Consider the following 11058-nt stretch of genomic DNA (forward strand, 5'->3'; position numbering starts at 1 on the left):
AGAGGCGGTCATCAGGGGACGCCGTGCAGGCTGGAGCCCCTCTGGACTCAGGCGTTAAACCAGCCACCGCCTCCGCCCCACTTCCTCCGGCTCCGCTTCCCTCACCTTCCCGCTCCGTCTGAGGATGTGGGAATCCGCCCGCGCCCCAGCCCCCTCCGTGGCTGCGGACCCCTCTCCCACCCAGTGACCTCCTGGCCCACTTCCTTGCCCAGAGGGGCCTGGGTTGGCATCCGGCTCCCGCGTGCCCCGCAGGTCGTCCCCGCTCCCCCGGCCTATTTCCCGTACCGTTCATTCCGCCAGGACGCCTCGTCGCGAGAGGGCCTGGCGGAGGTGACAGTGAGGGAGTGCTAATGCTGCCCCTTCGTCCCTTTCACTTCAGTTCTTTAATTTTAAACTTCTCGTAAAATCTTCACTATTCCTCACTTACAACAGAAACCCAAATCGGTGACAGCGGTGATTTTATCATCTCCCCGTGAGCTGCAGGACAGACTCCACTTGGCATCCTGATGCCGCAGGGGCCCCCAGAGAGCAGATGGGATCCCAGGCTTTCCTCTCTGTCCCCACTCCCCTCTCCCTGAAGCTGGACACAGTCCTACTCCCGCCTGGGGAGCAGCGGAAGAGCCTGTGGCTCCCCACTTCTGACTTGGGAGATGGTGGGCTGATCCTAGGTGGGAAGCGCAGGCGCAGGTCATCTAAGCGATTGATGGATGTGGCCGACCAGGGCTTTGCCTACAACAGAGCTCAGAGCACGGGTTCCCTGTCGCTAACAACTGTTGTGAAGGGAATCCCATCCACACATCTCCCAAATAGCTGGGGCCATATCCGGGCGGCCCGTGGCTGTGCAGTGACCACCCTTCCTCACTGGTCAGGGACACTCCTCCCTGGGGCAGTGCTGCCAGCCGTCAGGAATGCTGGGGGTGTTGGGGGTGGCCTGCCCAGCCTGACACTGACTCTCCATGCAGATGGGACTGGCGAGGGCCTGGCACAGGGCTGCATAGTGCCTGGAGTCACCAGCACCTACAGACGGATCCCGGACGCTGCCCACGGGTGCTCATCCTGGGAGAGAGGTGACAAGCTCAGAGGTGTCAGCCGGGAGGCGCTGTTTCTCAAACTGGCTTCCCGGGACTCAGGAGTGGAGATGGCAGTTGGGGACAGCCCCCTGGCCGCCTTACGGGGCCTTTCTCAGGACTCCCTGGACTTTGAATCCTCAGGGAGTCCCGAGCCCCCGGCCCATGTAGACCAGCTCCTGGCCAGCCAGAAGCTGGGGCAGGTGCTGGAGCGTTCCCACCGGCCCCCAACAGCTCCCGCTAGCTTGTCAGGACAACACCGCTGCCTGCGGCCGCCCAGCAAGTGCGAGCGTGAAGTGCCCCTTTTTGGAGCAGGGGAACAGGAATCCATGGAGGCAGACACAGACCTAGAGGCAGGCCTGGAAGAAGAGGCGGTGAGTGCTCACTCTCAGGCTGGGTTTAAGAGCGGGATGGACAGTCTAGCTCCTCTGGTTCTCCCTGGAGCTCTCTCGGGGTGTGGCACTCCCTGTCCCTAATTGCTGGGTTGTGTCATAGACCCTTGCTGCACGCCACTTCCATTTGTGTGTGGCCACCTCCACAGAGGAGCTGGGCAGCTACGGGCCCTGCCTGGCACCATGCCCCGCTGGGCAGTGGGGAAGCTGGCTGCGTGTGTTCCTCCTCAGGGCCCAATCCGCTCCTATCTGCTGGCTGAGCCCAGCCTGGCTGCTTGGGGTAGGGAAAGAACCTGACTTAAATCTCCCCTATCTCACAATGTCCCACAGGTGGGGGGCCTGGGGCCTGGAGCCTGGGCCTGCCTCCCTGGGCAGGGTCTTCGCTATCTGGAACACCTGTGCCTAGTGCTGGAGCAGATGGCAAGGCTCCAGCAGCTCTACCTGCAGCTGCGGATCCAGAGGCCCCCACGAGTGAGTGAGATTCGAGTGGGGGTAGTCAGGCCAGTGGGGTTGGGAGAGGACAGATGGGACCCCGGGAACCGTGGCTGCCCTCAGAACAGCCTCACCCCTCTAACCAGGCCCTGATCACCTGTCTCTCCTGTGCACAGGATCCCGGTGAGGAGGAGTTGGCCCGAGCCCCTTTACCGTCCCCCTTACACACCCCAGGTAATGGAGGGCAGCGGCCATGGGAGCTGCTAAGCCAGACAGAGCAGACAGGTGAGGGGCCATCGTGTCTCCCTTTGTCCTGCATGCCTGGGGTCCCACTAGCAGGTCCTCTGAGCCGAAGCTTGATGGGGTGTCTTCTGGCCCTGGCCAACCTGATTCTTTTTCTGAAGGGGCAAAGGCTGCTTCACCCCCAAAGGTGGAGGTGCCCAGTGCCAACCCTCCCAGGCTGCCAGAAACCCCAGTGGAGCCAGCGTACCACTTGCCATCCTCCCAGGGACACAAGGTAGGGGACGGGTGTATGTGGGGCAGGTGGTGGGCTGGGGTGGGGGGAGGGGAGGTGGGGATGCATGGGCACCCTGGGGGCCAGCAACTCTGGGAAAATGACAGGATTGATTCCTGTTTGGAGCAGGCGACTCACCCTGGCTGTGGTGACAGCTGTCTCTGGGAGCTTGGTCGGGGGTCTGAGTGTGGGGAGGGCTCTTGGTGACCCCTCCTCCTCTGCTCAGCGGGATTTCTCCCACTGGGACAAGGTCAAGGTCCTGCTCAACCGGATCTGCCGGAGAAGCCACCACCACCCTGAGCCCCCTGCCCCTCCTGATGGCTCTGACCCCAGGTGAGCCCCGTGCCCAGCCCAGGTTAGGGAACGGAGAGGAGACTGATGAGCCAGGATGCAGAGATTGTCATGCCAGTTGTCAGTATTGCCCTCGTGAAACTTGAGAGGCAGTCTGGGAGGGGCTGCTAGAAGAAAGAGTAGTTAAAACACCCTATTTGCAGATAAGGAGGCTGGGTTCTGGGTGCGGCTGGGGGTAGTTGCTTTTCCAAAGCCGCACGTCAGTGACAGCAAGGACCAGAATGTGGGAAATCTGCCTACCCTAGCTCAGCAACCCCTCACCCTCAATGCTGACATTTAGGCCACCTCCCAGGTTTGTGGGGAGAGCAAGGTGGGGTACAAAGGATTTCACAGTGGGTGAAGGCCATCATGCCTCGGGGCTTGTACCGAATAGTTCTCCAGGGGTAAGAAGTACCAAGTCATTTAACAGCCCCAGGTCACACCCCCACCCTGCTACCTGCCAGTAGATGAATCATGTTCTCTCAACTCTAGGGCCATTGTTAGTTTTATTTTCTCGTCCTAGCCTAATGTCTTCTTTTTATTCCACAGGATCGAGTCCAGGGACCTCCCTGAAAGGCCTCAGTGCCGCCCCCACCGGAAAACCTTTATGCCGTCATTAGTGGTTAAGAAACAACGAGCACAAAACCTTTCTGTAGGCTGAGACCTCTCGGTGCACCTGGTGACCCTGGGTGGAGGGGACTTGCTGTGAAGTCTTCCTTGCCCTTTGCCCTGTTGCTGCTTCTCCACATTGCCAGGAAAAGCTGCTGACGCCTGCCCTCCTCTCTTGAGTGGAGGGTGAATCTTTCTCCTCTAAGCAGTCTGGTCAGGAGCCCTGGTTTCTTGAGAGGCCCCCAAGATGCGGCAGCTCCAGGGCTGCTCCTCCTCACCAGAAATCCCTGGGCTTCCACAATGTGAACTCATTCATTATCAGGTGTCCATGGAGTGTTTCTGGCACGGTGACCTGTCTGGACCCAGCATGTTGCAGATGTGTATTTACGCACAATGGTATGCATATCTCTGTGTGACTGTCAGTGTTGCAAGCTGGCTGGATCCAACCATCTCTTCTGAAATGATGCATCCAAAGGGTTGATATTCTGGGGGAGGTCACTGCAGAAGGATGGAACTGACCTTTATTCCTCAGTGGGCAGTTACTGGGCTTTCTGCCTCAGAGCCGTGCTGGCAGCCCTGGGACAGAGAACGGTGTGGCTTTGACTGCCTCTGCATGGAGTCTTGCCCCGGACTCCTGAAGACTGCATCAGAAATGAGGAAGATCAGGGATAACCTGGGAACAGAAGAATAACTTTCAAAGCCAGTGCTCAGCTTCTCTCCCCCGTACTAGCATTTACAGGCCCTAACTCAAACCAGATGCCTGTACTAGTTTTTAGACCCTAAATCAACCTTTCTGAGCCACGGTTTCCAGCTGGGAATAATGATGCCTGCCCTACCTACCTCACAGACTTGTTATGAGGATAAAGTGAGATTAAACTGCCTCAAAGTGCTTTGTAAATGTTAAGTGAATAGGGACGGGGAGGGATGATGGGGAGGTCGGAGGATAAGGGGGGCATGGGATTGCTAATGGGGACTAAAATGGCCGGTCTCTGGCAAGATTTTGAGCAGGCCACTTCACTGAGGCCTCTTAGATTTCATATTTGAGAATTAGGGCACTGATTCCTGACTGGCTATAGGCATGGGAGTCACTGGCTTGAGTCAGACACAGAAATGTCTCTTAGAAATGGCCACTGATAGGCATCCTCCTCCTCCAGTTGGGAGGGGCTGGTTCCCTTATCTGTTGCAGTCCCGACTGCCAGAGGGAGGCGGGCGTGGTAAGCAGTCGGGGGTTCCTTGTGTTTGGGGGAGCCGGCTCCCGCTGTCTTTGATCCCGGAACCAACGATCCGAAGCCTTCTTTTCTGATGGGATTCTTTAGCGAGGACACTACCGAGGCGCGACTTCCTGACGCGCATCCAATCCGGCGAGGCGCACTTCCGCTCCCCAGTTGCCGCGGGATAGCAGGCCGGCGTGGGGGAAGGGAGAGGTCGGCGGAGACGAGGGAGGGACCATATCCGGGAGAGTGGCAGCTTCCGACCAGTGGTCGCGCTTCCGGAGAGGCGCTTCCGGTGGCGGCGGCAGCGGCGGCTGTGGTGGTTCCGGGTGTCTTTGTCCCCCCGGTGTCGCTGCCCTGGCCCGCAGGTGGGTTAGGGGCCCCCTCGCCGCCCCTCTGCCCCTTCGCCCCTCCGTCCCTCCGCTGACCGAGGGACTGCGAGGGCCGGGCGGCGAAGATGCGTGGGGCGCGGAAGGGGCCGAGCCCCTCTTTGGACTGCAAGTCCCGTCTCCCTGGCAACGGCCTCGGCCTTGGGGGCGGGCGGGAGGAGGAGAAACCGCGCGCCTCAGTCCTCCCTCGGTGGCTTCGCCGCGGCCCTGCCGGGAGACCTGGCGCTGGCGGCTGCTGAGGCCGGAGCGCAGGGCCCGGGAGCGTGGGAGCAGGAGGGTGGCGCGCAGCCGGTTTCGCGTTCGGTCGGCCAGGGAGCTGCCTTCCCACCAGCCGGTCGAGGCGGCAACGGGTCGGGCTTCCGGGGAGAGGGTTCACACCATCTCCTCGCCGGCACCGGCCTCCTCCATTTTTCCGGGCCCTGCGTGGAGGGTTTTGGCGGATGTTTTTGAATGAAGGGGTGTCATCGGGGCTCTCTCCAGCCCCTCACCCCGCCAACTACTCTGGGGGTGGCGTGGCTTAGTGAGAGGAGCGCTAAGTTGTTGGGTGGCCTGGGTGTGAGTACCAGTTTTGTCACTACCTGATTATGTGGCCCCGGGCAAGTCTCTTGATCTCTCTGAGCACCAGTTTCCTTGTCTGTAAAACAGCATGACAATATGACCTACCACTAGGTTATTGTGAGGACAAACTGAAACAATGTAATTTACTGTTTCATTTATTACTTCTCTATATTCTCTCCATTCATTGCCTTCATTCATTCTCATTACCCACCTCCCTGTTTTCATTAATATCCTTACTTAAGATTCTCCACTTTTCCGGGTATAGATGGAAATTTCCCGTGTGAGCTGTTAACTTCTTTCTTTTTGGATTGAAGGCTTTTCCCCACGACTCTGAAAGAGGACAGCGTTCCCAATGTCCCAGTTTAAGCGCCAGCGGATCAACCCACTTCCAGGGGGACGCAACTTCTCAGGTGATCACTTTTCTCCCTACCTGGCCTCATCCTGGAAAATATGTGCTGTGAAGTTAGTTTGGGGTTTCCCTGGTGGAGAGCAATTTGCTGCTGATGTTCCTCTGGAAAACAGCAGATTCCTACCGTGGTTGCCAGTGAAGCCCTGTGGAGGAGCTGGCTGGAGCTGTAGCCTTTGGATTTACCACATCCTTTGGTTGACTCTAGTGCTTAAGGTGGTAGGGGCGGTTCCTGGAGATTACTTCTCTTTCCCCATAGGCACAGCTTCAACATCTCTTCTGGGCCCTCCTCCTGGTTTGCTCACTCCTCCTGTGGCCACAGAACTGTCCCAGAATGCCAGGCACCTTCAGGTAGGTTGGGCATCCCTTGTAGTTTCAGCCCTTGGGACCGGATGCATGGAGGCCTGGTGCTCTTCATCTCTTACATAATAGTGTTTATCATTCCTGACCCCTCTCCTGGTAGTGGGCTAATATGGGATTTCCCAGATAGCCTTCAGACTGGGGCATCTTCATTTCTCGCTCCAGGGAAATCTTTAGCATACGTCTTGGAATTAATGAACTGGAAGTCCTAGAAGAAGCTTGTGGGTCAAGAACCAGCTCAAACATGCCCCGACCCTTAATGATGGAGTATGCCCACCACACACCTGTACTTCACTCTGTGTGAACTCTTGATGCAGTACGCTGAGCAGGGGTGTGGGTTAAGATGAGACCTTCATGGCAGAGTGTGATTTTGTCCAGCTTCCTTTCTTTTACTTTTCAACTGCTCCCTTTTCTTACAGGGTGGGGAGAAACAGCGGGTCTTCACTGGTATTGTTACCAGCTTGCATGACTACTTTGGAGTTGTGGATGAAGAGGTCTTTTTTCAGCTAAGGTAGGCTTGAGGTTGGTCCCCTACTGGAAATGCTTATTGGATTCAGTTCTGTCACCGTGCTGGTATTGCCCGCCCCCCTCCCCAAAGCCATTGCTTTGCTCTTTTTGTGCAAGGTGGGGGAAATCTTGATGGGAAAGGCCTCATAGGGGCAGTCAGGGTGGCTTGGCTGGGGTCCCTCTCCTAACGGGGCCTCCTGGCTTGTGTGCTGGCAGTGTGGTGAAGGGCCGGCTGCCCCAGCTGGGTGAGAAGGTGCTGGTGAAGGCTGCATACAACCCAGGCCAGGCAGTGCCCTGGAATGCTGTCAAGGTGCAAACGCTCTCCAACCAGGTATTCATCTCTCCTTAGCATGTGCATTGGAAAGGGGAGGGATGGAAGCCCCTGTGCCCTGACAGCTGGGCAAAACCCTGACTTTTCTCAAGGGGGTGGGACTGCATCTTTCCAAGGTAGTGAGTGCCTCAACCATGGGGTCCCCTGAATTTCCTGGCTCCTGTTCTGCAGCCCCTACTGAAGTCTCCAGCACCTCCCCTTCTGCATGTAGCAGCCCTAGGCCAGAAGCAAGGGATCCTGGGAGCTCAGCCTCAGTTGATCTTCCAGCCTCACCGGATTCCCCCACTGTTTCCTCAGAAGCGTGAGTACGAGTGGCACTATTATTCAGTGTGGCTTTATGGGGTAGTCTGGATCAATGGACTTTCAGGTTGTTGCTGAAAGTCCATTAGCGTAGAGGTGGGTACTTCTGTGTACTGGAAGAAAGGTGGGTGATCTGGATAGGTGTTTAGGATTTTTTTTTTTGATGGAGTCTCGCTCTGTTGCCCAGGCTGGAGTGCAATGACCCGATCTTGGCTCATTGCAACCTCCGTCTCCTGGGTTTAAGCCATTCTCCTGCCTCAGCCTCCTGAGTAGCTGGGACTATAGACATCCACCACCTCGCCTGGCTAATTTTTTGTATTTCTAGTAGAGAGGGGGTTTCACCATGTTTGCCAGGCTAGTCTTGAACACCTGACTTCAAGTGATCTATCCGCATTATCCTCCCAAAGCACTGGGATTACAGACGTGAGCTACTGCACCTGGCTGGTTTTTAGGGTTTTTGAGTCACCAGTCATTTCCATTCTGCAGCTCTGAGTCTCTTCCAGACATCCCACACACTTCACCTGAGCCACCTGAACAGATTTCCTGCCCGGGGCCCTCATGGACGGTTGGATCAGGGCCGAAGGTAAGAGGATGATGTCCCTTTTTTGGCCACTTGTTGACACTAACATTCTCTTTATTTTATTATTATTTTTTTTGTCTTGGCCAGGAAGTGAACCCAGGTCAACTGCTTGGAAGGTGGCTGTGCTTACCACTAACATTCTCTGCCTGCAGCTAGATCCTAGTCCCTTTTCTCTGAAGTATGTAGACACACTGAAATGTATATAAAAATATTGGAATTTTATACAGTGGTTTAGCAAGCAGGGAGCTGATACAGTTCATCTTTCAAAATGTCACGTTGAGGTATTTCTTAAATACTGTTTTGTTTCTAGTCCCTAAGTTGAGATGACAGGAATAGAAACTCAATAGTAACATGTCAAAAGTAACACTGCAGTATCTCTTTTAGTTGTTTAAAACGTTCCTTTATAGACACCATTCTCATAAGTATGCTGTTAGAAGGTGTATATTGCACTCTGCCTTGGACATGCAGGTAGCTTTCTCAGCCATGTGTGGAGCAGGCATGGCTGATTTGGGCCTTTAGGGTATCCTGGTGATCCTGTCTCATCTGTAGCATTGGGGACCACCAGGAGCATGCTGTCCCATCCTCTCTCCAGTTCACATGTTCCTTCCTCAGTCTCACTCTCCCTGAGTGTTTTGCTTGTACCTCTAAAAGTTAAGCTCTAGCCTGATTTAAGACTCGTTCTAGTTCTGTCTTCATTTTAAACTTGTCATAGTGGAGAATTTTAGTATATGCAGGGTAAACAGAAAGGTATGAGGAACCTTATACCCATTACCCAGCTGCTTCAAGTATCAGCTACCATTCTTTTTCATCTCTACCTCCATCTACTCACTGCTCCCACTTAATTTTGTTAAGGTAAAAAAAATTTAAGGTGGAACTTACGTAGATTGAAATGCACAAATCTTGACAATTTTGACAAATGAGAAATCTCATGTAACCCTTAACCCTATTTTTTTTTTCTTTGTCAAGACAGCGTCTTGCTCTGTCACGCAGGGTGGAGTGTGGTGGCGTGATCATGGCTCATTGCAGCCTTGATCTCTCTGGCACAAGCCATCCTCCTGCCTCAGCCTCCAGAGTAGTGGGACTGCAGGTGTGCACCACCATGCTTGACTAATTTCTTAAAACGTTTTTTGTAAGGCTGGGTGCAGTGGCTCATGCTTATAAATCCCAGTGCTTTGGGAACCTGTCTCTACAAAAAATAAGTAAATATTTATTTATTTTTGTAGGGGGCAGAGAAAGGGTTTTGCCATGTTGCCCAGGCTGGTTTCGAACTCCTGGGCTCAAGTGATCCTCCCACCTCAGCCTCCCAAAGCGCTGGGATTACAGGTGTGGGAATTCACCTTTGTGAATTCTAACTAGGGGGAAGCTTTGGGATTGTTTGCCATGGGGTTTCCACTACTTGAAACCCTGTGTCCCATTCTCCATTGTAGACACCATATTCATAAGTATATAAGTATATCCAGTGGCTGGTATATGTTTTGCATTTACCCACTTCTCTTGTCCTGTGCATCTTACTGGTCCTCAGTTTCCAAGGACCTTCTACCTCTCACATTGTGTGAGTTTATTAAAGGCTTCATTACAAAATCAACAGCAGGTGCCTTCTGAGACAGTGTAGCCTGGGTGAAGCTCTGTGACTGCTGTGGACTTTCTGCTTTAGGGTTAATTTCAGGCTTTCTCTAGTCAGTTGCATTTGACTGTCCTGGATGTGCTGAGACCCATGCAAGGTCTGTTGTATTACTTTGGCCATTATGCTTCAGTGTCACAGCTTCTACAGAAAGGATGTACAGGTTGAGCATCCTAAATCCTAAAACCCAAAATACTCTCAAATCCAGAACTTTTTGAGTGCTAACATGGCACTCAAAGGAAATGTTTATTGAGCATTTCAGATTTGGAGTTTTGGATTTGGGATGCTCAGCCAGTAGGTATAATGCACAGATTGCAAAATCTGAAAAACATTCCAAACCCAGGACGCTTCTGGTCCTAAGCATTTCAGGTAAGGGATACTCAACCTATACCACCATTGGGAGGGAGATATATTAACATCAGTCAGTAGAGAGAATGTGCAGAGTGGGGCCCAGGGTGGTACAAAGTAGGTCATTCTGGGGCAACTTTTATTTATTTAGTTTTGCAACTTTTATGAAGGACTCAACCACATTAATGTTTTGCATGGAAGCCAAGCTTTGTTTTGAATTCCTGGCTTTGGGATGCAGAGAACAATGTCTTTATTGAGCAGCTACTGCTGAGCTGCGGTTTTAGACAGGTGTACCCAGGTGGGCTCTGCTGCTGTGGGTCCTGAGAGGTCAGCCCCTGGTGCTGCCTTATGACCTCCTGACAGTGTACAGGAAGGGGAGGAAAGTGACCACACAGTGTACAGCGTGGAGTGGATCATAACAGTTTAGCTAGAGGATCATAACAGTTTAGACATTACTGTGAGCTGGAAAGTTGTCACAGGGGCTTTGGCATGGGTCTTCTATTAGACACACGGGCTACTGACATCCCATCGGGGCTTGAGAATAAGGCCACTTTAGGATGCAGATGATCATGCACATGGAAGTGACCCAGGCCAACAGAAAAGAACAGGCCTCATGATAAATCTGTTCAGCTTAGTCACTGGGGTGTGATGAATAGGGAAATGACCCAGGCAGGTCTAAAAGGCAGAACAGAAACCTTCCGGTAAATACAATCAGCTCAGTTACCGAGGCACAGATAAATGACAGTTGATTTTATTTCTCTTATGTAACAGGGGGGTTTTCCCCTTATCAGTCTGGCACTTTTTAATGAATGGTCTAAAGGTTTTTTCTTCTCAACTATTTTTATTTATTGTACCCATATCTATTGCATTTACAATGTAGTTATAGTGTAATACTATAGTGACTTATAAAAATGTGTAAAGCAGTACATGCTATTATATAAAATTAAAATAATAGAAATATGTAGGCCAGGTGCGGTGGCTCACACCTGTAATCCTAGCACTTTGGGAGGCTGAGGCGGGCGGATCACTTGAGGTCAGGAGTTCAAAACCAGCCTGGCCAAGATAGTGAAACCTCATTTCTACTAAAAATACAAAAATTAGCC

The 11058-nt window shown here is 53.1% G+C and overlaps 3 protein-coding genes across 6 annotated transcripts in view; 2 read left to right on the top strand and 1 right to left on the bottom strand.

Moving 5' to 3' along the window:
• The first annotated feature begins 48 nt into the window (after positions 1-48).
• LOC105510187 (chromosome unknown open reading frame, human C8orf58) lies at positions 49-4233 on the top strand. 2 transcript variants are annotated; one of them, XM_011939843.1, is made up of 5 exons: positions 49-1441; positions 1790-1930; positions 2068-2176; positions 2296-2408; positions 3285-4233. In XM_011939843.1, exons 1-5 carry the CDS (start codon positions 533-535, stop codon positions 3306-3308), a joined length of 1296 nt encoding a protein of 431 aa, XP_011795233.1. In that variant the 5' UTR covers positions 49-532; the 3' UTR covers positions 3309-4233. The 2 variants fall into 2 exon arrangements, with proteins under 2 accessions (XP_011795233.1, XP_011795232.1); XM_011939842.1 differs by having other exon boundaries at positions 2080-2176; positions 2296-3321.
• On the bottom strand, positions 3227-5687 carry LOC105510207 (collagen alpha-1(III) chain-like). Its single transcript, XM_011939866.1, has 2 exons — positions 5665-5687; positions 3227-5363 (listed from the first exon to the last, which is right to left on the bottom strand). The coding sequence occupies exons 1-2, from the start codon at positions 5685-5687 to the stop codon at positions 4430-4432; spliced, it is 957 nt and encodes a 318-aa protein (XP_011795256.1). The 3' UTR covers positions 3227-4429.
• CCAR2 (cell cycle and apoptosis regulator 2) overlaps positions 4713-11058 on the top strand; it is a 15442-nt gene continuing 9096 nt past the window's right edge. The window contains exons 1-7 of one of the 3 annotated variants that reach the window (XM_011939839.1): positions 4713-4923; positions 5817-5912; positions 6168-6259; positions 6688-6779; positions 6992-7106; positions 7278-7407; positions 7893-7989. In XM_011939839.1, coding sequence (XP_011795229.1) covers positions 5855-5912; positions 6168-6259; positions 6688-6779; positions 6992-7106; positions 7278-7407; positions 7893-7989 — 584 coding nt within the window. In that variant the 5' untranslated portion in view covers positions 4713-4923; positions 5817-5854. Of the gene's footprint in view, positions 4924-5106; positions 5500-5816; positions 5913-6167; positions 6260-6687; positions 6780-6991; positions 7107-7277; positions 7408-7892; positions 7990-11058 lie in introns of those variants that run through there. The other 2 variants (XM_011939840.1, XM_011939841.1) reach the window with 2 other exon arrangements.

This window comes from Colobus angolensis, unplaced genomic scaffold (genome assembly GCF_000951035.1).
Source record: "Colobus angolensis palliatus isolate OR3802 unplaced genomic scaffold, Cang.pa_1.0 Scaffold184, whole genome shotgun sequence".
Taxonomy (NCBI): Eukaryota; Metazoa; Chordata; class Mammalia; order Primates; family Cercopithecidae; genus Colobus; species Colobus angolensis.